Here is a 26489-nt window from a genome sequence, read left to right as displayed (position 1 = left end):
ATCTAATTTAAATTCTCTCAAAGCTAGGGTATCTGAGACAGAAGATAGAATTAGTGATCTGGAGGACAAACAGATAGAGAGAAAGGATCAGGAGGAAGCCTGGAACAAACAGCTTAGAAGCCATGAAAACATAATCAGGGAAATAAATGATGCTGTGGAACGTTCCAACGTCAGAATTATTGGAATCTCTGAAGGGGAAGAGAAAGAAAGAAGTCTAGAATATATAGTGGAACAAATTCTTCATGAAAATTTTCCCAATCTTAAGAATGGAACCAGTGTTCATATACTAGAGGCTGAATGGTCTCCCCCCAAGATTATAGATTCCAAAAAAACATCAAGGCACCTAATAGTAAAATTGAGCAATCATAATTACAATTATGAACAAGCATTACAAACACCCAGCATCAGAGCAGCTGACACCCGCCTGCCCTCCCCCCACCCCCACCCCGTGGACAGACATCCTGTCCCCTCTGGAGGCTCACTCATGAGGGGTCCGGGGTCCGGGTGGGCTCAGTACCCAGGCGAGGTCATCCCAGGGTCCAGAGAAGCAGTAGTGAGGTTCCTCCTGTTGGGGGGTGGGCACAGCCCCATCTGTCTCCAGGCCACAGGGAGGGCGAGAGATGGGCAGACGACCACATATCAGGCCTGCTGTGCGAGTCGAGCCCAGTGGGGCAGGAAGTGGGGCTGCCTCCACGCACCCCCCACAGGGAGGTGACAGAGACAACTGTGGGGTAAGAGGAGAGGAAAGCTAGGGCTTACTCCTGGACAGGCAGGACCTGCGGCCACATGGCATCTCACCAGCTCGCGGGGTGGCTACTGCACCAGCCGGTAGGTGATGTACCTGTCGGCAGTCTCGCTGGGCCGGATCACCTTCACCACCTGCCCTCGCTTTATCTCGAAATAGCGGGCCACCGGGTCTCCGGTCTGGATCCTGGGCAGCTGGTTCTCCTGGAATTTATACCTGGCCAGGAGCTCTGTCACCTCCTCCTTGGTCATGATGACATACTCTGGGACCAGCTCCTGCTCCGTGAAGTTGATGAGCAGCTCCTGCTGCAGAAATTGCTCCAGGACGTTCTTGGGGACCATGTCCACCAGAGACTGCTTAGCAGATGTGGTCATGCCTTGCTGTACCACGATGAGGGTCTGCTTGATGTTCTCCTCCTGCATCCACTGGCAGTACACCTTGATGGTCTTGATTCCCACCTTAGGCTCCTCTGGGAAGAACACAAACATCTGGTCAGTGGGGTCATCTTTGTGGGCCACCAGCTCCATGAGGTCTGTGTGCTGTGGCCGCCCCTCACTCGACTTGTCCCCAAACTGGACCTTGAACTCTTCCAGGGTCTGGATAAAATCAAGAGATACAATCTCTTAAAAGCCTCTAGGACAAAGAGGCTCCTTACTTACAGAGGAAATCCCATCAGAATAACATCAGACCTGTCCACAGAGACCTGGCAAGCCAGAAAGAGCTGGCAAAATATATTCAGGGCACTAAATGAGAAGAACATGCAGCCAAGAATACTTTATCCAGCAAGACTGACATTCAAAATGAATGGAGAGATAAAGAGTTTCCAAGACTAGCAAGGCTTAAAAGACTGCAACCACCAAGCTGATACTGCAGGAAATATTAAGGGGGGTTCTATAAAAGAGGAAAAATCCTAAGAAAATCACTGAGCAGAAATATAGAGACAGTATACAGAAAGAAAGACTTCAAAGGTAACACGATGTCAATAAAAATGTATCCACCAATAATCACTCTCAATGTGAATGACCTAAATGTGCCCATAAAATGACACAGGGTTGCAGATTGGATAAAACAACAGGACCCATCCATATGTTGTCTACAAGAGACCCATTTTGAACCTAAAGATACACCCAGACTGAAAGTGAAGGGATGGAGAAGCTCTTTCATGCCAATGGGCCTCAAAAGAAGGCCAGGATAGTGATTCTTATATCAGATAAATTAGATTTTAAACTTGAGACTGCAGTCAGAGATATAGAAGGGCACTACATAATTCTTAAAGGGACTATCCACCAAGATGATCTAACAATTGTAAATATCTATGCCTCCAATATGGGAGCAGCCAACTACATAAGAAAATTGTTAATCAAGATAAAGAATCATATTGATATGAATACACTAATAGTAGGAGATCTTAACACTCCTCTCTCAGAAATAGACAGATCATCGAAGCAGAAAATCACTAAAGAAACAAGAGCATTGAATGACACACTGGACCAGATGGACCTCAGATATATGCAGAACATTCTACACTAAAACAGCAGAATGCTCATTCTTCTCAAGTGCACACAGAACCTTCTCAAGAATAGACCACATACTGGGTCACAAATCAGGACTCAACTGATACCAAAAGACTGAGATGATTCCATGCATGTTCTCAGATCACAATGCTTTGAAACTGGAGTTCAATCAAGGAAAAGTTTGGAAGGAGCTCAAACACCTGGAAGCTAAAGATCACCTTGCTTAAGAATGCTTGGATCAGCCAGGAGATCAAAGAAGAACCGCAACAATTCATGGAAACCAATGAGAATGAAGACACTTCGTTCCAAAACCTATGGGATACAGCAAAGGTGGTCCTAAGGGGGAAATACATAGCCATCCAAGCCTCCCTCAAAAAAATTGAAAAATCCAGAATACACCAGCTGTCTCTACACCTTAAAGAACTAGAGATTCAACAACAAATCAAACCAACTCCACACAAAAGAAGGGAAATAATCAAGATTAGAGTAGAGATCAATGAGATAGAAGCCAGAGATACAGTAGAACGTATAAATGAAACTAGAAGCTGGTTTTTGAAAGAATCAATACAATCAATAAACCATTGGCCACACTAATCCAAGAGAAAAGAGAGAAAGCTCAAATTCATAAAATTATGAACGAAAAGGGAGAGATCACAACTAATACCAAGGAAGTAGAAACTATCATCAAAAGTTATTATCAACAGTTATATGCCAATAAGCTAAGCAGCCTAGATGAAATGGATGCATTCCTGGAAAACTATAAACTCCCAAAACTGAACCAGGAAGAAACTGACAACCTGAATAGACTGATATCTAGTAACGAGATTGAAGCAGTGATCAAAAACCTCCCAAAAAACAAGAGCCCAGGACCTGACAGATTTCCTGGGGAATTCTACCAAACTTTCAAAGAAGAAATAACACCTATTCTCCTGAAGCTGTTTCAAAAAATTGAAGCAGAAGGAAAACGTCCAGACTCTTTTCATGAAGCCAGCATTAACCTGATCCCCAAACCAGACAAAGACCACACTAAGAAGGAGAATTTCAGACCAATATCACTGATGAATATGGATGCTAAGATTCTCAACAAGATCCTAGCAAACAGGATCCAACTGCACATTAAAAAGATTACCCACCATGACCAGGTGGGATTCATCCCTGGTCTACAAGGATGGTTCAACATTTGCAAATCAATCAATGTGAGAGAACAAATCAATAAAAGAAGAGAGAAGAACCACATGGTCCTCTCAATTGATGCAGAAAAAGCATTTGACAAAATCCAGCATCTGTTCCTGATTAAAACACTTCAAGATATAGGGATAGAAGGAACATTCCTGACCATCATAAAATCTATCCATGAAAGACCCACAGCAAATATCATCCTCAATTGGAGAAAGCTCACAGCCTTCCTGTTGAAATCAGGAACACGACAAGGATGCCCACTCTCACCACTCTTGTTCAACATAGTATTAGAAGTTCTAGCATCAGCAATCAGACAATAAAGAGAAATAAAAGGTATCCAAATTGTTAATGAAGAAGTCAAACTCTCTCTCTTCCCAGATGACATGATTCTTTTTATGGAAAACCCAAAAGACTCCACCCCCAAACTACTAAAACTCATACAGCAATTCAGTAACATGGCAGGATACAAAGTCAATGTACAGAAATCAGTGGCTTTCTTATACACTAACAATGAAAATACAGAAAGGGAAATTAGAGAATGGATTCCATTTACTACAGCACCAAGAACCATAAGATACCTGGGAATAAACCTAAATAAAGAGGTAAAGGATCTGTACTTGAGGAACTACAGAACACTCATGAAAGAAATTGAAGAAGACACAAAAAGATGGAAGACCATTCCGTGCTCTTGGATCGGAAGAATAAACATTGTTAAAATGTCTATACTGCCTAAAGCAATCTATACTTTTAATGCCATTCTGATAAAAATTCCACCAGTATTTTTCAAAGAGCTGGAGCAAATAATCCTAAAATTTGTATGGAATCAGAAGAGACCCCGAATTGCTAAGGAAATGTTGGAAAACAAAAATAAGACTGAGAGAATCACATTACCTGATGTCAAGCTTTACTACAAAGCTGTGATCACCAAGTCAGCATGGTACTGGCATAAAAACAGACACATAGACCAGTGGAAGAGAGTAGAGAGCCCAGATATTGGCCCTCAACTCTATGTCAAATCATCTTTGACAAAACAGGAAAAAATATACAGTGGAAAAAGATAGTCTCTTCAATAAATGGTGCTGGGAAAACTCGACAGCTCTATGTAGAAGAATGAAACTTGACCATTCTCTTATACCATACCCAAAGATAAACTCGAAATGGATAAAAGACCTCAACATGAGACAGGAATCCATCAGAATCCTAGAGGAGAACATAGGCAGTAACTTCTTTGATATCAGCCACAGCAACTTCTTTCAAGATATGTCTCCAAAGGCAAAGGAAACAAAAGTGAAAATGAACTTTTGGGACTTATCAAGATCAAAAGCTTCTGCATAGCAAAGGAAACAGTCAACAAGACAAGAGGCAACCCACGGAATGGGAGACAATATTTGCAAATGACAGTACAGACAAAAGGTTGATATCCAGGATCTATAAAGAACTCCTCAAACTCCACACACACAAAAAAGACAATAATATCAAAAAATGGGCAGAAGACATGAACAGACACTTCTCTAATGAAGACATACAAATGGCTATTAGACACATAAATAAATGATCATCATCACTAGTCATCAGGGAGATTCAAATTAAAACCACATTGAGACACCACCTTACATCAATAGAATGGCCAAAATTAGCAAGACTGGAAACCACGTTGTTGGGGAGAATGTGGAGGAAGGGGAACCCTCTTACACTGTTGGTGGGAATGCAAGTTGGTGCACCCACTTTGGAGAACAGTGTGGAGATTCCTCAAGAAATTAAAAATAGAGCTTCCCTATGACCCTGCAATTGCACTACTGGCTATTTACCCCAAAGATACAGATGTAGTGAAAAGAAGGGCCATCTGTACTCCAATGTTTATAGCAGCAATGGCCACAGTCACCAAACTGTGGGAATAACCAAGATGCCCTTCAACAGACGAATGGATAAGGAAGATTTGGTCCATATACACTATGCAGTATTATGCCTCCATCAGAAAGGATGAATACCCAACTTTTGTAGCAACATGGACAGGACTGGAAGAGATTATGCTGAGTGAAATAAGTGAAGCAGAGGGAGTCAATTATCATATGGTTTCACTGATTTGTGGAGCATAACTAATAACATGGATGAGAAGGGGAGATGGAGAAGAGAAGGGAGTTGGGGGAAATTGGAAGGGGAGGTGAACTATGAGAGACTATGGACTATGAATGGGTGCAGGGGCAGGAGGTTTGGGGGAACCAGGTGGTGGGTATTAGAGAGGGCATGGATTGCATGGAGCACTGGGTGTGTTGCAAAAACAATGAATACTGTTATGCTGAAAAAAAAAATTAAAAATTAAAAAAAAAATACAGGTTCTTGTTTCATCTGTAAAATAACTCTTTTTCCCAGGCCTAAAAGGCACAGGAGTCCTGACCAAAGTTTACTCAGTTAATAGGGAATAGAACAAGAATTTGGACTGAAGCATCCTGACTCAGAAGGCCTACACTAAGCCCTAAGTCTTTGGAAGCTTTTCAGCAGTATTTTGTAATTACTATATAGTCATTTGGAGAGTCAGAAGACAAAAGTCACTAGTAAACAACTACTAGTAAACAGCTACTAGTAAACAACTGAAGTGCTCTATATGATTGTTAAATTATTAAAAGTGTATTAATGAGATTTAATATTGTATACAGATTCCAAAACACTGAATTGGGATTTCAACTTTCAATGAACTCACAGGAGAAGAGAGAAAGGAAGATGTGGGGTCTTGCGAACCTCCATTGATCTGTGCTCTTGTTTAACTTTTCACCAGATTTATGGGTTAATCCCAGCCCAGGACACAGCTACATGCTACTTGAAGTAGATCACTTAGAACTATTACCTGCAGCTACTTGCAAGGTGCCATTCTTCAGAAGCAGCAAATAGCTGTCTGTGCTTCAAAAGGAGTCCCAAGAAAAGTGGCCCAGACTGTTTAAGTCTCCCAATAAGCTGAACCTCAATTATTTTTCAGTTTTAAGCACTTTTTAAAACATTTTATGTAAAGCTTTCGTATTAACTAATTAATTTTCTACTTTCATTGTGTAGAAACTTAGTCCAGTAACTAAGTCCAAGTTAATGTAAATTGTTAAAATTTTTAAAATGGTGTTTTTGTTTTGTATTCCTCAAATAAATTATTACTTTTTCATGTACTTACTTTAATATGATGATATATAAATATATGATTGTTAATTATTATAATTTGATTAACTTCTTGAGGCTATATCCATTATTATGCAAGTTTAGCTTAATGCAAGGTTCTTTCTCTCTCTCCCCTTCCCTCCCTCCCTCCCTCCCTTCCTTTCTAAGAGAGAGAGGCTAAAAGCAGGGAGTGAGTGTGGAGGAACAGAGACAGAGCAAGTGTCTTAAGCAGGCTCCACACTCAGCACAAAACCTGACACAGAGCTTGATCTCATGACCCTGAGATCATGACCTGAGCCAGAACCATCAGTCAGATGCTCAACAAAAGGAGCCACTAAGCACCCCATTGTTCTTTATGTTTTTAAAACAAGCCTAAGGTGGGGTGCATGAATGGCTCAGTCAGTTAAGCTTCTGTTTCAGCTCAGGTCATGATCCAGGAGTTTTGGATCAAGCCCCACATCAGGCTCCTTGCTCAGCAGGGGGCCTTCTTCCCCTGCTTGCACACACTCTCTCTCAAATAAATAAATAAATAAAATCTTTAAAAAGAACAAAAAATAAAACAAGGCCAATGATGTCAAGATATTAAGCTATCTTAAAATAGATCAACAGGGACAATATTAATAGTTTTATTTATATGAATATATGGTCAAGTCTTTTTCCTCAATAATTTCTAAGTCTATTGGAAGCTATCTTTATAAGAAAATATAGGAAATTTATAGCAGCCACACAAAGGTAAGAATGATGCATTTATTTCTAGCCCAGTGCACAAATTCTGTTAAAATGCATCATAGGCACACAAATTACTAACAAGGTAAATATCAGCTTAATACAATGGTTCCCCCAAACTGCTTTAACCAGCAGGGATATTTCACTTGAAAAACTAGGAAATGTAAATATTTTCCAGCCCTACCCCAGACTTACTGAATCAGAAGTTCTGAGGAAGAAACCTGAAATCTTTGTTTTAAGCAAATAATTCTGATACATACTAGTTTGAGAACCATAGTTTTAAAGGGTGATTGTTTTTCCCATAAATTGTCAAGGAGTAGGATTTATAATTTAAGTGAATCTGTTCTTTGTTTCCGATTTCTACTAATCTCCAAATGTTAAATCTTTCCTCATAGCCTTCATCTTATCCTTAACTTGGCCAAAACCTGATGGTACTAAAGTTGTGTTACGGCTTTGAGAACTAGAGTTTGGGCCAAAGACAAATTTGTTTTGGGATGAATGAAAATAATGTAGCTTCCACTTTGAATTGTAATCAAACTGAATTGACTTTTAGCTTTTTAATTTGTACCTTGCTTTACCCTTTTGTTCTGGGAAATCTTTAGGAATCTTTAGGAACATGAATTTCCTTTATTTAAATATATTTAATCTTTCTCCTCATCATTTATTAAATCTTCATTTATTAAAATATATATACTTAAAATATAAAAAATGGTCCTTTCAATCACATTAAATTCTGAACCTTGGAGAAAATATGGAAAATATATCAAGTATTCACCTTTTACTAATTTGGTTGAAATTAAATGGGCACACCAATAAAGCAAGAACACAATTTTGATAAAACATGGTATATTTTTCTACATGCACTCTGCATGAAAATCTCTTATGTTGCTCCTGATTTACTCTGAATGTTGACTATTTCCCAAACTGAAATTTGTGATATTATAAATTGATGATTTTCATTTGCTATAGACTGACTTTGCAAACTGGAAAAGACATTTTGTTGTTTATTGATCACTACCTATTCTAAAATAAATAGGAAAGGACAAATAATGAAGAATAGCACTTGATTCATGGTATGTTTTCATCAGATGGGAAAAATTTGTTCATACACAATTTTTATTTAATTTTTCTTATAGATAGACTTTTAGATATCTTTCTTTACAGTTGTTTTGTTCAGGGTTTGTTGAAGTTTTTGAATCTGTAGGTTTATAATTGTTATGTTGTTTGGAAAAATTTTTGCCATTTTTCTTGAAATATTTTTTCCTAGTTCTTGATTTTTTCCTCCTCTGTTCTGGAACTTCAATTACATGACTGTTAGGTTGATATTCCATAAACTACTCAGAATTTGTTAACTGCCAATTTTTCTTTTTTTGCTTCAATTTGTATAGTTGATATTACTATATCTTCAAGTTTGCTGATATTTCTTTCTATAATGTTTAATTTGCTTTTCATCTCAAACAGTGAATTTTTTATTTCATAATTTTCAAGTTTGTTTCTCTGTATGTTTATGTATACGTATTTTGTATTTTTCCCTGCCCTTTTCCTTTTTATTACTGGTTTCAGTTTCCTGGATATTTTTGCAATAATTGTTTTAAGGTTGGAAATTGATCATCTCCTACCCCTGTCCAACCTCTAGGGATTTTTCAGCTGATAGCTTGCATACAGCTTTTCTTTGCTTGATCTTGTGGATTTTCATTCTATGCAGTACAGTTTAGTTTTCAGGCAAGGACTTAAGAAGAAACTTGTGTAAGTTTCTTAGACTCTTTAGTTTCCTATGACTGGAACAATTACTACAGACTTGATGGCTTAAAACAACAGAAATTTATTCCCTCACAGTTCTGGATACTAGAAGTCTAAAATTAGTATCACTAGACTGAAGACATGGGGCCACTTATAATTATACTCATCTAAAAATGAGCAGGTTCTTAGCATGTGCAGCATACTACTGTCCGTTCTTCAAAACACTCTGTTTCTCACTTTCTTGCTACTCACTGTCTATTAACGTACTATTCCACATACTTGAAATGACATTTCCCTTGTTCACCTAATTTCTAATTAGCTTTCCTCTCTTCTGGGAAACTCTACTTTGATTCTGTTAGGTAAAGATCACATCCTCATCCTGTGTTTACCTGTTACATTTTATATCTTTTGTAAATACCATTTATATTCCTTTAATTACTTATATACACCATTGTAAAGTTAGAGGGAACACAGTAAACAAGATTAGTTTCAGATTTGGTAATTTGCTGGGAGGACTCACAAAATCCACTGAAAGCTGTTATACTCACAGGTATGGTTTATTAAAGCTAAAGGATGCATATTGAAACCAGCCAAGGGAAAATGTGCATGGGGCAAAGTACCGGAAATCTCTAAGTTGTCCTCTCCCTGTGGAGTCGTGGACAGCCTTAGTTTTTCTGGTACTGATGTGTAATGATACACATGGGATATTGTTAACCAGAAGAGCTCACTTGAATCTTGCTATCTAGAAATTTTATTGGAGATGTATTGTGGACTGTCTGCAAAACTGACCTTCAATCTCTAACCCCTCCTGAGATGGAAAAGATATTATGTGGCTAATCTTTAGACTCCAACCCTTCTAGGGTTTGTAAAGCATATACTGTGTGGCACAAATCTCCTGTCATAAACCACATTGTTAGTTTGTTTAGTGGCCAAGGCCTCCACATACTCTCTTGGGTGGGACATTCCAAACATATAAAGACACCTCCCAGGAGTCGAGGTATATCCAGATTTCTCTTTGGATAAGTTTAATTTTTTATCATTATTTTTGCTTACTAGATTCTCATACGTTTAATGGACTTTAACATATATGTTTTATAATCTTTACAGAAATAATAGACATTCCATAGATCTTCTCATATTAATGAATAAATATTTTCAAGTGAATGAAAATGTAAATGTAATATGAGTTAATCTAATTTTCAGTATGTGATGCCTTGTTTTCTCACCAAATGTGGTACTATTTTAGGATAAAAAGCAAGAGTAATATATCAAAATCTAGGTAGTGAACTCTATATTTATATTAATGAATTAGCATAATTCTAATTTGAGGCAAAGATTATTTCTTATTATGTATATGAGAGAAAGTACGAGACAGAGTAAAGGCAGTGAAGCTAAAAGATTAGTTCAAACCAAGATCACTGACTTCTGAAGGATTGCTGTGGACTGAATTTTGTCTCTGCAAATTTCATATGTTGAAGTCCTAATCCCAAGGGACACCTGGGTGGCTCAGTGCGTTAAGCCTCTGCCTTCAGCTCAGGTCATAATCCCAGGGTCCTGGAATTGAATCCCACATTGGGCTCTCCGCTTGGCGGGGACCCTGCTTCCCCCTCTCTCTCTGCTTGCCTCTCTGCCTACTTGTGATCTCTCTCTGTCAAATAAATAAATAAAATCTTAAAAAAAAAAAAAAAAGAAATCCTAATCCCCAGTACCTCAGAATATGACTGCATTTGCAGATGGGATCTTTAAAGTGATGAGTAAATTGAGACCATTAAATGGATCCTAATCCAATCTGCCTGGTGTCTTTATAAAATGAGGAGATTGGGGACACATAGAGAGACACCATGACACATGCACAGAAATAAGATCATGTGAGGACCCAGCAAGAGGCCATCTGCAAGCCAAAGAGAGACACCTCAAAAGATACAATACCTGCTGTTACCTTGGTCTGGATGTTTAGTTTCCTCACCTGTGAGAAAATAAATTTCTGTTTAAGTTACCCAGTCTGAGGTATTTTTTATGATAGCTCCAGCAGGCTAAAACAGAAATCCTTCTGCAAACTCCACAAAAGGCTATTCATTTTATTTCCAAAACCAGTCCATGAAGAATCAATTGAAAATGAAATACAAGTCAAAGCTCTAAATCTTGACACCTGCTAGAAATGACTCATCTTGAATTGTTTATACTTACAAATCAAAGCAATAGTAGTAAATGAGGGTGAGACTTCAGGAATTCCTGCTCACAGATTTCTGAAAGCCTGATGCTGTTTGAGACTGCTGGGAGTAATTATACATGGGGATATAATTCTGCCACAGATTTCAGACACTCTAAGTTAAAATACAGCAGGAGTCCTTATAGCAAGAATCACCACAATGTAATCTTGATTAAAAGCAGTCAGGATAAGTGAGACACTGTTGCATAAGAGAAGGATCATTGAAAAGATAAATTAATATGTATGTGTGTCTAAACTTTTTGTAGAGTTGCAGGAGCCCCTAAGGAGAGAAAAATGCAGTAAGGTGAGAGAAAGAGAAACGGGGAATGGAGGAGGATGAGGGGTAGATGAAAAGTGTTGAGTGTATATTGTATATAGCATATGCATGTATATAGCATGTATATAGTATATAGCATATATTGTATATAGCAAGCAGTGAACATAATGTCATTGACTAGTTATTATTGGAAAGAAACTAAAATTATCTTCCAGATATGATATGATAGATTTTAAATGAAATTTTCATGGGATAAGAAATTATTGATACAGTGTTTTCCAAAATATTTATATTATCAAAACAGTGAGAAATGAAGATGATAGTGTGAGAGGAAAACCATAGACATGTGACCTTACTCTGGGCCTTTGAGTCTAGCTGCAGAGGGACTTTCCTCCTCTGTTCTTTCTATGGAAAATTGCCTGAAGAGTATTCTTTTACAAAAACATCCTGATAATTTATTCAAAAATTAATTCAAAAGTATTTATGGACGATTCCTCTGTGCCAGGCTTTGATATGAGTGCTAAGGTTACAGCTATGAAGAAAACGGACAAAGATCACTACCTCACTACTATCACAAGGTTAAACACTGAAAGAGGGAGAGTAAAAATAAAATAAATGTTAAAATATAAAGAATGTTAGATGCTATAAGTACCATAGAGAAAAATGGTAGGAAGGGAAATAGGGAGTGCTATGATTGGTGCAAGTTTCCATTCTAAACAGGTAGATTAGGTTCATGGAGAGAAAATGTCTTTTGGTCAAAGACTTATAGGAGGTAAGGGACCATACCATGAAGATGTTAAGAGAAATGTGTTTCAGGCTTAGAAAAGAATAAGGTCAAATTCTCCAAACTTAAAAAAAAAAATAAGTCAATAAAACAACATAAAGTTTCCAAACCTAAAATGTCCCTGGTATGTTTTTTGTTTGTTTGTTTTTTAGGATTTTATCTATTTATCTGACAGAGAGAGAGAGAGAAAGAGGACAAGCAGGGGGAGCAGTAGGCAGAGGGGGAGGGAGAAACAGGCTTCCCGCTGAGCAGAGCCTGGGTGGAAGCTCAATCCCAGGACCCCTGAATGATGCCCCAAGCCAAAGGCAGATGCTTAACCAAGTGAGCCACCCAGGCGCCCCTGTCCCTGGCATGTTTAACCAAACCAAACCAAACCAAACCAAACCAAACCAAACCAAACAGGAGGCTAGTGTTATGCAGTTGAGGATACAGAGAAAAGTAGCAGGGAATAAGCTAGAAGGAGGAAACAATTGGTGAACTCATCTAGGGACTCATAGGCAAAAATAGGACCTTTGGCTATTTTTTTAGGAGAGATCAGAAGACAATGGAGGTTTTGGCCTGAGAAGTGACGTGATCTGACTAAATAACTCTGATTACTGGGTTGATGATAGACCAAAGGGGGTAAGAGAGCAAGCAAGTAGAGTACTTAGCGGGCTAAAATGTAAAAACAGTCATGATTTAAGACAGGGATATAGCATGAATACAGTGAAAGATACTTAGAGTTTGAAGGTAGAGCCAACTTGATTTCTTGATAAATTAAAGATGTGAGAAAAAAGATGAGTGAAAAATGGCTTCACATTTTTTGGCTTCAGTAGTTGAATGGATTTAACTTCTAATAAGTGATACGGAAAATTTGAGAGTTGATTTTGGGGAGGAATGAGTGCTGCTTTTTTTGGGATATATTTAGTTAGATCCTGCTACACCTTGATGTAGAGATAAAATATATGTGTTGTATTAACTCAACTGGCTTCTGATTTGAGGTCAAGATCAGAGGTATGTATTTGGAAAACTTCAGCATATAAGATCTTATTTACAGACATGAGACTTGATGCATTCACCAAGGGCACTAGTTATTTAAATATTGAGACGATACAAATAAGTTTGAGAGGGCTGGGAAAAGGGAAGAAAAGTAGTCAGTGAGTAGGAGTAAAATTAGGAAATCAAGTGAAGAAGTGTTTGAACTCAATTATGAGGTTATTTTTTCTTCCTTAAATGCTGTGGTCTACAAAAAGGATCAGTGTCTTATCATTGGGTTTTGAGGGAGGTAATTAATGTCCTCAATAAAAGCACTTTCTGTAAGTTGAAAAAGCGAAGCCCAATTTCAGTGGATTTATAACCTATCAGGCTTGATGTTAATAGCAAATCCCATAAAACTCAGGAAAGATGTTTAGAAGGCAAGCCCTGACCATATTGTAGCAAACAGTATTTCTTCAGTGAACTCCACCTTTTCTATATTCAGAATCCTTGTGCTCTTGTGCTGATCTCATTGATGTTGGAAGACAACAGGTAACCTATTAAAAACAGTCTTACTATAGTGATCACTTAAGATCTAGGACAAATTGAATTTTTAAAGGGGGATATTTGGGAAAGGCAACAATTAACAACACATAGGAATGATGTACTATTTAAAAAAAATTATTGACATAGGTTTGGAATTTTGTCCAGCTCTACATATAGTTAGTTAGTTAACTTGAGAGGTTTTAATTTTGCTATGTCATTTTCATATCAATGAATAGAGGGAGTGGACATCAATCAGTAATTTACTCACCGTAAACCCAATATTCACCGCTTACTGACAACAGAAAAGAAAAATATTAAGAATGGATACAGAGTTCCAAGTTTTTAATATTACTAGAAAGCACCTTTAAAAGAGACTATCACCAATATTTTAATAAGGCAAATAAATATAGCCTAATACCAGCAAATACTCTAAGATGACATCTTAGAAAAATTTAACATTTTCCTAAGAAAGTGCTGCTGGCTGTAATTTCTTCCCTGATGACAAGTGGTATGATTTTGTCATTAATCAACATTAGTCTATAGACAAGTGTTTGGGAAACACTAGTCTAGTCCAGTGGTTTTCAAGCTTGTGCATGGATCAGCGTAACCAGCAGGACAAGTTGGAACCAATTACTGCGGCCACCCACAAAATCTTTGATTCAGTAGTGCTGAATCGAGGCCTGATAATTTACACTTCTATTATGTGCTCTGGTGATGCTGATGTTACTTATCCAGGGGCTATACTTCAGAAACCACAAGTCCTGATAATTTGTAATATCCTCAGTGTGCTAACGTTTATGATTGTGCTGATTCTTTTATAACTAACCACAAGCAAATCAGAGATAAGGCAGAAGTTATCATGACTAAATATATATTTTCCACCTACCAAAGATTTTTAAACATCAAAATTTTATTGAAGTATAATTAGCATATAGTGTTACATTAGTTTCAGCTGTATAATATAATGATTCAACAATTCTGTAGTTTTCAGCGCATCAAGATAAGTATATTCTTAATTCCCTTTATGTGTGTCACCCATCTGCCCACCCATCTTTCCTCTGGCAACCATCAGTTTGGTCTCTGTATTTAGGAGTCAGGGTTTTTTTTTTGTTTGTTTGTTTGCTTGTTTCTCTGTTTTGTTTTGTTTGTTTCTTTGTTTTTGTTTGTTCACTTGTTTTGTTTCTTAAATTCCACATGTGAACGAAATCATATAGTGTTTGTTTTTCTCTGACATAATTATTTCACTTAGTATTATACCCTCTAGATCTATCCATGTTGTTGTAAATGACAAAATTCATTATTTTTAATGTCTGAGCAATATCCATTATGTGTTATATATGTGTCTGTATACATGTATACACATATGTATACATACACACACACATCTTCTTTATTCATTTATCCATCAGTGAACAATTGGGCTGCTTCTATATCTTGGCTCTTGTAAATAATATTGCCATAAACATAGGGTGCATAATCTTTTTGAACTAGTGTTTTCATTTTTTTTTTCTAAAGATTTTATTCATCCACCTGACAGACAGAGATCACAAGTAGGCAGAGAGGTAGGCAGAGAGAGAGAGAGAGAGGAGGAAGCAGGCTCCCCACCAAGCAGAGAGCCCGACGCGAGGCTCGATCCCAGAACCCCAGGACCACAACCCGAGCCGAAGGCAGAGGCCTCAACCCACCGAGCCACCCAGGTGCCCCTAGTGTTTTCATTTTCTTTGGGTAAATACTCAGTAGTGGATTACTGGATCATACGGTAATTCTATTTTTAACTTTGAGGAACCTCCATGCTGTTTTCCACAGTGGCTGCACCAATTTGCATTCTCACCAACAGTGCACAGTGCTTCCTTTTTCTCCACATCCTAACCATTTGTTATTTCTTGTAGTTTTGATTTAGCCATTCTGACAGGTGTAAATTATATCTCATTGAGGCTTTAATTTGCATTTCTCTGATGATGAATGACGTTGGACATCTTTTGATGTGTCTATTGGCCATCTGTATGTCTCCTTCTGAAAAATGCCTGTTTAGGTCTTCTGCCCATATTTAATTGAATTATTATTATTATTGGTGTTGAGTTGTATAAGTTATTATATATTTTGAATATTAATTCCTTATAAGATACATAATTTTAAATATCAAAATTTTAAAAACTAATTTATATAATGTGTTCAACTTATAGTTAATATGAGAAAATTTGAACTTAAGTATTACTTTATTATCTAGAGTTGCTACAAATTATGCAGTCCTTATACAATTAAAAAATAAGACTCTATCGAAGAATAACACCAGACAATGAAAAGTAGTTTGCACAAAAATTCTCTAAATAAATAAAATTTTAAAGCTTAAAAAATATAAATCAGAAAAAAATTATGATCAAGTGATTCTTTTAAAGTCTAATATGTAACTTTTTTGGTATATGATTTATGTGAAAGTGAAATGGATATACAAACCTTTTTAATTTTCCATAAAGTGTTTCTTTCAAAAGGAGGAGAAATCTCACAATATTCTAAAGCATATTTTTCTAACTAGTAATATAGAAATGTTTTAGGATATAAATACTCTGTAATTATTTGCTTTAAAACCTAGACAAGGATACAATCAAGCATAATTAATAGTGTTTCAATATAACTTTAATGGTAGTGTTTAAATGTCAAAGGAAGAATATCTGACCTTACCATTGTAATCTCATAGATGTTTGACTTTATATCCTATGCACCCATCTAGCAAGCAGATTGCATAAACTAAAGAAGCAAAATACCCGCCTTTTAGTATTCAGCTGTTTCCTTGACAACTGATAATTGGTATTAACTGTTGTTTCATTTGTAAAGTGAACTGATTTTTTAAATAAGCACTTTTATTAACTGGAGTTAGTTTAAATATATAATTGTGGACATCTCAACATAATTGGCATTGTACATGCAGATGGCTGAAAATGTCAGTGTAATTGCTTTTTATGATTTTAACTATAATATTCATTTATCAAGCAAATGTATTGCATTTTAACTTTCTAAGGGTTAGGGTGTGAAAATAATTTCTTTTTCTTATTTGTCCTGTTTTTCTACCCCTAATAAGTTTGATTATCTATCTACCTATCAATCATCTATCTTTCACACATATATACTTGTGCTTGGTTTTTCATTTTTTAAAAAACTACTTTTGCAGACTATAGATTTTAGGGATATGGCGTGAGTAGAAATTAAAAAGAATAAAGAAAATTATGTTACGATAACGTTATTAACAGTTTAAGTTTCTAATCTTAATTTTCACCTGATAATTTTCCTTGTGCATCTAAAGCTTTGCATGAAAAGCCTGAAGTTTTACACCATTACTGCAGGAAATAATTAAGGAGAGGATGCGTTCTTAATTGAGAAAAGGATGGGATTAACCTTAGGCAGAGCTTTTACATTATCAAGGGATAAGGAAAAGAAAAAGAGTAAGTACCAATAAAGTACATGCTACTCTTCTTTATGACAATGATACTGAGGGCTCTAAAAGCCAGGCTGCTTTGGCAGATAATTGCCTTTCTATTGATTGAAAATTTCACTTAGAAGTTGTTGGGCATTCTTGCTTTCACCTCTAATACTCAAATAATGCCTTCCAGTTGAAACACATAATCAAAAGTGGCCCCAAAATAAAAACAAAGAAAGCAGTTGAGTGAACAGTTTACTCCAAGTGAGAAATAATGACTCTAATCAGAGAAGAATAATAGAAGAAAAGTTCAAGGGATATGTTGGAAGTAGTGTTATAAGATTTGGTATTCATTAAATATGTAGTGGTGAAAACTAGATGTACATAGGTCTATGGCTCTGACTGCACATAGGGGGCTTTTACTCCATTAACCCAAAACAATTTGGGTATTTGAATCACCAGTCAACAATTAGATACAAATAGCCAAAATGCAGTTGAAAAGAGAAATATAGAACTCAAGAGGGAAATTTGAATTGAAGAAACATTGGGAAAACTTTAGCCTACAAACTGCAGGCTGACCGTATGTGGGTGGATTAAATCATTGAAGGAGGATAGATGAAACAATGCTAGAACAGAATTGGAGCAAATACCTGGGGGGGGGGGGACATCAATATTTGAGAGGAATTAAAAGAAAATTCATTCTATAAAATACTTAAGGAGGATATAATACCAGTACCCCATAAAATCTTCCAGAAAATGGAGAAACCATGTCTTAACTTGCTTTATGAAGCCAGTAATGCCAAAGACAGACAAAGATATAAGAAAATTGGAAGCCAACATTACTAATGCATATAATGCAAAATTTCTTAACAAAATATCAGTAAATCAAATCCAGCAACATATAAAAAAGGTTCTATACTATGATCAAGTAGACTTTATCCCAGTAATTCAAGATTGAATTATCATCAGAACATTAATTAATGCAAATATACCATATTAGTAGAAAAAGGAAAAGCTACATGATCATCTCAGTAAAAATTAAAAAATGACAATATTTGACAATATTTTTGATAAAAACTATCAATAAAATAGGAATAAAAATGAGCCCTTTCAATCTGATATTGGATATTTATGAAGAAACTAGAGGCAAAATCATATTTATGGAGAGAGTGGATGTTTTCCCCTCAAGTTTGGGAACAAGAGGAAAATATTTAACCTTATTGCTTCTATTCAACATTGAACTGGGGTTCTACCTGTGCAAAAAGGGAACAAAAAGAAACTAAAGGAATCTGTATTGGAAAGGGAAAAATAAATGTCTTTATTTATAGATGACGTGTAGATGACTTTCTATATGTAGAAAGTCAAAAGGAATACAAAAAATCACATCTAGAGCTAATAAACAAGTTTAGCAAGTTCACAGGCTATAAGAACAAAGTACAAATAACAACTACATTTCTATATTCTAGCAATGTACAAGACTAGAATGACATCCAGAACTCAGTGCACATTGGCATTGAAAGAGTAAAATGCATAGAAATAACTTTAACAAAAAGGTGCAAGATTTGTACACTGAAAACTACATAATATTGTAAAGAGATAGTAAAGATTGGTTGATTGATTTGGGGGTGGAGGGAGAGGGAGAAAGAGAATCTTAAGCAGGCTCCATTCTAGGTGTGGAACTTGACATGGGGTTTGATCTCACAACACTGAGATCATGACCTGAGCCAAAATCAAGAATCAGACACAACTGAGTGAACCACCCGGTGCCTTGGGAGACATTAAAGATTTAAATAAATTGAGTCATGTTCATGGATTGGAAGATTTAATGTTGATGAGAATGCTTATTTCCATAAAAATCTCAACAGGCACTTAACAGAAACTGACATGTTAATCCTAAAATCTGCATGGAAAGGGAAAGGATCCACTATAGCCACAATAGTTTTTAAAGAAAAGAATGAACAAAGCGTACTTATACTTCCTGGTTTCAAAATCTATTTATAAACTGGCAGTGATCAAAATATGGCATTTCTATCACCATAAGCATTTAAATCTATAGACTAGAATTGTCTATATAAAATTTTACATTTATAATCAGTTGATTTTTGGTGAAACAGGGGAATTCAATGAAAAGAAGATGGCCTTTTAAATAAATACTTCTGGGACCAATAGATATTCATGTACACACAGATGAATTTAGACCCGACTTCATAAAACACACATTCACCTAAAAATAACTCACAGTGGCTTGTTGACTTAAAAATAAGAGACAAAATTATGAAATTTAAAGAAAAATGTAAGAGAAAATCTTCAAAACCTGAGTTAGGCAAAATGTTCTAAGATAGAGCTCTAGAAGCACAATAAAAAATGATTAATTAAACTTCATCAAAATTAACAGCACTTAACCTTAAAAATATGCTATAAAGAAAATAAAAAGAAAAGCCACAGACTGCAGAGAAAATACTTCAAAATTAAATTTCCTATAAAGGATATGTATACAACAAATAAAGAAATCTGAGAACTCAATAATAAAAGGACAATGTATTTTACAAATGGGCAAAAGATTTATATAGCCATTTCACCAAAGAAGTTATGCAATACAAAGAAGATATGTCAATAAACACATCAGATGATACACATCGTCATTATTTGTAAGGAAAAGTACAAATTAAAACCCCAATGAGATATTACTTCATACCCATCATAATTTAAAAAATTGGAAAATAGCAAACGTTGGGAAAGATGTGGGGAAATTAGAACTCTTTTACATTGCTAGTGGGAATATGAAATGGTATAACCACTTTGGAAAGACTTTAGCAGTTTCTTAAAATGTAAAATATAATTTTACCTTACAACTCAGCAATTGTACACCTAGGTATCTCTTCCAAAGTAAGGAAGACACACACACACACACACACACACACCCCAATACACACCCACGCAAAACCCAATCCTCTGTTTCTGTATATGTAAAATCAGACAATGTATAATTTTGAATTAGATTTTTTCATGTAACATAATATTTTTGAGGATTATGTATACATATGGGATCTCTTTGTAGTGATGGAAATGTTTTAAAACTGAATTCTGTTGCTAGTTATGCAACCCTGTAAATTTATTAAAGAACATTCAATTGTATACATTACTTATTGGCTTAAATGCAGTTCAAAACCAGAGACAGTAAAAGTTTAGAGAAGGAAGAGATTTTTTTTTCCTTCATTACATTCCACAGCAAACAACAATCAAAACAGAATTCTGTGAGCATTACTATTATAGAAGTTATTTAAGAATTTTAAAGGGAAAGGTGTTTCTCTTAAACACAGCTGTAGATATATATAACACATAGAAACATATTTTTTTTTTAGATTTCTTTTTTTAATTTTTATTTATTTATTTATTTGACAGAGAGAAATCACAAGTAGATGGAGAGGCAGGCAGAGAGAGAGAGAGGGAAGCAGGCTCCCTGCTGAGCAGAGAGCCCGATGCGGGACTCGATCCCAGGACTCTGAGATCACGACCCAAGCCGAAGGCAGCGGCTTAACCCACTGAGCCACCCAGGCGCCCCCACATAGAAACATATTTAATGCAAATTTTATCTGGCTTTAGAAATTCACTGAATTGAAAACCACTTTGTAGACCTCTTGACCATCATATGTATATAGTTGATAAATTAATATATTTAAATAATCACTTTCTTTATCTGGATAGCACGGTTGGCTACTATGACTCACCCCAATAAAGATTTTAAGAAAACCATTGGCATTTAATAGTATAAATAAATGAATTAAGGGTAATGATTTTAAATTCATTTAGTGCTAAATGAATTGATAAAAATATTTAGAATAATTTTGATAACTTGTAGGAACAAATGTTTTCTTTTTTCCATCTGAAACCCCTGACAAAAAGAGCCTGGTTGCTACAAATGTGTGTGTATATGCATGTGTGTGTGTGTGTGTGTGTGTGTGTATTTTGGGGGTGTGTGTAGCAGGAACAGACAGACGGATGGTGGGTAGAGAGAGGGCATGAGGGCATAATGGGAGGGAAAAATACAATTATTATTTTTTCCAAGGAGATTTGTTTAAAGTATTGTCTTGAGTACATTTTTCTTTTACTATTTTTCTCAATTGTTGCTTGTGTAAGTAGCATGAACTCATTAGAAGAAAAAATCTGGTAAGAAAACCTGCAGAGAGACTCATTATGTAAAAACCTTGAAAAATGCTTCATTTCAACATGCTTCAATCATGTTTTTCTTGATTATTATTGAGGCTGCGCTAAGCTGGTTATTTTGTTACCTTTTTTTCTTTTGACAGAAATTCTTCATCAGTTGTAATAAAATTGTAGGTAGTTTCCAGACCAGCAAATAACTAATTGAATACTTAGAGATATTATGCTATATTTTTTCAGTTTCATAAAAGCACATTTTCTTTCATTTCAAATACTATTTTTTCTTTAAAATTTGATGGTGTAGTGATTTTTCACTCTTAACATTGTAACACTATGTTGTTAGTCATATAGAGAGCAAAGGCTGAATATATACATAATTTAATTATGTTGAATCTGATTGTAAAATATTGCAAATATCTTTTTTATTATAGAATATGTTTAATTTTTGTAAAGTTTGGAGGCAATTCAGGATGTAGTGATTTTTGCCTCTTTTTTTTTTTTTAAATTTTTTATTTTTTATAAACATATATTTTTTATATACATATATTTTTATCCCCAGGTCTGTGAATCACCAGGTTTACACACTTCACAGCACTCACCAAATCACATACCCTCCCCAATGTCCATAATCCCACCCCCTTCTCCCCAACCCCTTGCCTCTTTTTTTTAACAATGGAGTTAATTACATCTGTTTTGCAGTAATAACGTTTAGAAGATATGGTTTATAATTAAAGTACTTTCAAATACAGAGGGTGCTTTTGGTTGGACAGATTCCAAAACTGTCATTACTTTAGTTTGTTGCTAAAAACAGTGTTTAACTGTGAAATTAGTAAGTAGTATAAACCATTCCATATAAAGAAATGTAGTCTTAAATCTATTGTTTTGATACTTATTTCCCCCATATTGTGTTTTTTGTTGAAATCATAAAATATCAGTTTTATCTTTGAGATTTTATTCTCTCAAGTTTCTGTATTCATTTGACTTTACAAACTGTTTTTTTTACATCTATGATAGTTATAATTCTCTTTTATAAATATTTATCTTTTATTTCTATAATTTGGTTATTATGCTTTTTATTATTCTACTTATATTTTTTATTTAGGTAATCCATATGAAAAAAATTTTATTTTGCTGTATATACATGGATATTTAATACATATATTTTTATGCAAAGAACATTTTAACATGAGCTCTACCCTTAATAATATTTAAGTATATAACACAGTATTATTAATTATAAGCATGATATTAAGATCAGATTCTAGAACTTACTCATTTTATACAACTTGGATATTATTTTTAAGTTATTTTTAATAAAAGTTAAATTTGGTGCAATGGAAATAAATTTTTTGCATTTTATTATGAATTTATTATTATTTCTTTGATAAACTTGGCATGTTACAATTATAATTTTAAAGTGTATAGTATTGATTTGATACATTTATATATTGTAATATGATTGCTATTTATCATTCTCACATTCCATCATTATATTACAGTATTATTGATCACATTCATCTCACTGTACACTAAACCTCTATCTCATATTTACTACTCACTACAGGTTTGTATCCTTAGTCACCATCAGTCTTATCCCCCCATCCACCCTCTGGTAACCACCATTTAACTTTTTTTTTTTTCTGTATAGGTTTGACTATTTTTTAGATTCCACATACAAGTGATATTATACAATACTCGACTTCCTCTGATTTATTTCAGTTAGCTTAATGTTCTCAGGGTCCATCCATTTTGCCACAAATGGCATGATATTTCCCTTTTTGTGGCTGAATAATACTCTATTTATATGTACCAGATTTTTTTTTATCCATTCACTCATTGATGGATATTTGGGTCTTCCCATGTCTTGGTTATTGTGAATAATATGGTCATAAGCATGGGTGTGTATATATCTCATTGAAATCCTGTTTTCATTTCCTTTGGGTATATATTCCCTGAAATGGAATTACTGCACTGTATGGTAGATCTGTTTTTTTAGTTTTTTGAGGAAACTGTATATTGTTTTCCATAGAGGTTGGACTAATTTACATTCTCACCAATAGTATATAAGGGTTCCTTTTACACCACATGCCTACCAACACCTGTTGTGTATTGCCTTCTTGATAATAGCCATTCTAACATGCATGAGGTGGCATCTCCTTGTGGTTCTGATTTGCATTTCCCTGATGATTAGCAATGTTGAACATTTTTTTATGTGCCTGTTGGCCATTTTAATTTCCTCTTTGGAAAAAGGTCTATTTAGTTCTGCCCGTTTTTTATTGCATTTTTGTTCCTAAGTTGTGTTAATTCTTAATATTTTGGATATTGACTACTTATCTGGTATATATGGTTTGCAAAAATGGTCTATCATTCTGTAGACTGCCATTTTATTTTGTTGACTGTTTCTTTTGCTCTGTATAAGCTTTAGAGTTTGATGTAGTCCCATTTGTTGATTTTGCTTTTTTTTTTTTTTTTTTTCTTTTGGTGTCACGTCCAAAAAATCATTGCTAATACCAATACCAATGAGCTTCTTTCCTATGTTTTCTTCTAGGAGTTTTATGGAATCAGGTTTTATGTTTAATTATTTGATCCATTATGAGTTATTTTTTGTGAATGGTGTGAGTAGGGTTCTAGTTTTATTGTTCTGTATGTCTTTCTTCAGTTTCCCCAGCACCATTTATTGTCTTTTTGTCCACTGGACATTCTTTTCTGCTTTGTTGAAGATTAGTTGACCATAGAGTTGAGGGTCCATTTCTCAGTTCTATATTCTGTTCCATTCATCTGTGTGTCTGTTTTCGTTCCAGTACCATATTGTCATGATGATTACAGTTTGTTTTTTTTTTTAAGATTTTATCTATTCACTTGACAGGCAGAGATCACAAGTATGGGAAGAGGCAGGGAGAGAGAGAGGAGGAAGCAGGCTCCCCACTGAGCAGAGAGCCGGATGCGGGGCTTGATCCCAGGACCCTGGGATCATGACCTGAGCCGAAGGCAGAGGCTTTAACCCACTGAGCCACCCAGGCGCCCCATGATTACAGTTTTGTAATAGAGTTTGAAGTCCAGAATTGTGATGCCACCAGTTTTTTTTTTTTATTTGTTTTTTGTTTTTTTGTTTTTTGTTTTCAATATTCCTTTGGCTCTTCAGGGTCTTTTCTGGTTCCTTATGAATTTTAGGATTACTTATTCCATTTTGGTGCAAAAAAGTTGATGGTATTTTTATAGGGATTGCATTGAATGTGTAGAGTAAGGTACATAGAAATTTAGGTAGCTCTAAATTTCTAGGTAGCATAGAAATTTAACAAATTTGTTCTTCTAATTCATGGGCATGGAACATTTTTCCACTTTTCTGGGTCTTCCTCAATTTCTTTCCTGAATGTTCTATGGTTTTCTGAGTACAGATCTTTTGCCTCTTTGGTTAGGTTTATTCCTAGATATCTTATGGTTTTCAGTGCAATTATAAATTGGATCAACTCCTTAATTTCTCTTTCTTCTGTCTTATTGTTAGTGTATAGAAATGCACCTGATTTATGTGCATTGATTTTGTATCCTGCCACTTTGCTGAATTCCTTTATGAGCTCTCACAATTTGGGGGTTGAGTCTCTTGGGTTTTCTGCATAAAGTATCATGTCATCTGCAAAGAGTAAGAGTTTGACCTCTTCTTTTATTTCCTTGTGTTGTCTGATTGCTGAGGCTAGGACTTCTAATACTATGTTGAACAGCAGTGGTGATAATGGACATTCCTACCATGTTCCTGAGCTTAGTGGAAAAGATCTCAGTTTTTCTCCATTGAGAATGATATTCACAGGGGGGTTTTTGTAGATGGCTTTTATGATATTGAGTTGTGTTTCCTCTATTCTTGTGTTGTAAACAGTTTTAATCAAGAAAGGATGCTGCACTTTGTCAAATGCTTTTTCTGCAATTACTGAGAGGATTCTATGGTTCTTGTCTTTCTTTTATTAATGTATTGTATCTCATTGATTGATTGGCAGATGTTGAAACACAATTGCTGCCCAAAATTAAATCTCACTTGGGTGAGGTGAATAATCCTTTTAATGGTACTTCTGTATCTTATTGGATAGTATTTTGGTGTGAATTTTTGCTTTCATGTTGGTCAGGGATTTGGGTCTGTAATTCCTTTTTGGTGGGTCTTTGGTTTTGGGATCAAAGCAATGTTGGCCCCACAGAAAGAGTTTGGAAGTTTTCCTTCCATTCCTAATTTTTTGAAACAGCTTCAGAAGAATAGGTATTAGTTCTTCTTTAAAAAGAAGAATGTTTGGTAGAATTCCCCCAGGGAAGACATCTGGCCCTGGGCTCTTGTTCTTTTTGGGTGATTTTGATTACTGCTTCAATTTCCTTGCTTCTTATGGGTCTGTTCATGTTTTCTATTTCTTCCTGTTTAAGTATTGGTAGTTTATAGTCTCTAAGAATATATCCATTTTTCCAGATTGCCTGATTTTTTTGAATATATTTACTTATAATATGTTCTTATATTTGTTTATATCTCTTTGGTGATGGTTATGATCTCTTTTATTCATGACTTTAACTATTTGGGTCTTTTCTCTTTTCTTTTTGATTACTCTGGCCAGGGATTTATCAATCTTATTAATTCTTTTAAAGAATGATCTCCTAGTTTTGTTGATCTATTCTACTGTTCTTTTGGTTTCGATTTCATTGATTTCTGCTCTAATATTTATTATTTCTTTTCTCTTGCTGGATTTAGTTCTTATTTGCTGTTCTTTTTCCAGCTCCTTTAGGTGTTTGGTTAGGTTGTGTATTTGAGACCTTTCTTGTTTCTTGAGAGAAGCTTGTATTGCTATATAATTCCTTCTTAGGACCACCTTTGTTGCATCCAAAAGATTTTGAACAGTTGTTTTCATTTTTACTTGTTTCTTTGAATTTTTAAAAAAATTTCTCTTTAATCTCCTGGTCATTCATTCTTTAGTAGGATGCTCTTTAGCCTCCATGTATTTGAGGTCTTTTCATATTTCCTCTTGTGATTGAGTCCCTGTTTCAAAGCATTGTGATCCAAAATATGCAGGGAATGATCCCAATCTTTTCCTAACAGGCAGGACCTGATTTTTGTCCCAGTATGTGACCTGTGCTAGAG

The 26489-nt window shown here is 35.3% G+C and overlaps 1 protein-coding gene across 1 annotated transcript in view; it reads right to left on the bottom strand.

Moving 5' to 3' along the window:
* Positions 1 to 651: 651 nt before the first annotated feature.
* Positions 652 to 26489, bottom strand: part of LOC131825540 (DNA-directed RNA polymerases I, II, and III subunit RPABC1-like) — a 129861-nt gene continuing 104023 nt past the window's right edge. Inside the window, exon 2 of the mRNA XM_059165041.1 lies at positions 652 to 1367. Coding sequence (XP_059021024.1) covers positions 814 to 1367 — 554 coding nt within the window. The 3' untranslated portion in view covers positions 652 to 813. The remainder of the gene's footprint in view (positions 1368 to 26489) is intronic.

The sequence above is a fragment of the Mustela lutreola genome, chromosome 1 (assembly GCF_030435805.1).
Source record: "Mustela lutreola isolate mMusLut2 chromosome 1, mMusLut2.pri, whole genome shotgun sequence".
In the NCBI taxonomy this organism is placed as follows: domain Eukaryota; kingdom Metazoa; phylum Chordata; class Mammalia; order Carnivora; family Mustelidae; genus Mustela; species Mustela lutreola.
The sequence above is the reverse complement of the archived record's forward strand: the minus strand, read 5'-3'. Positions and strand labels throughout refer to the sequence as shown.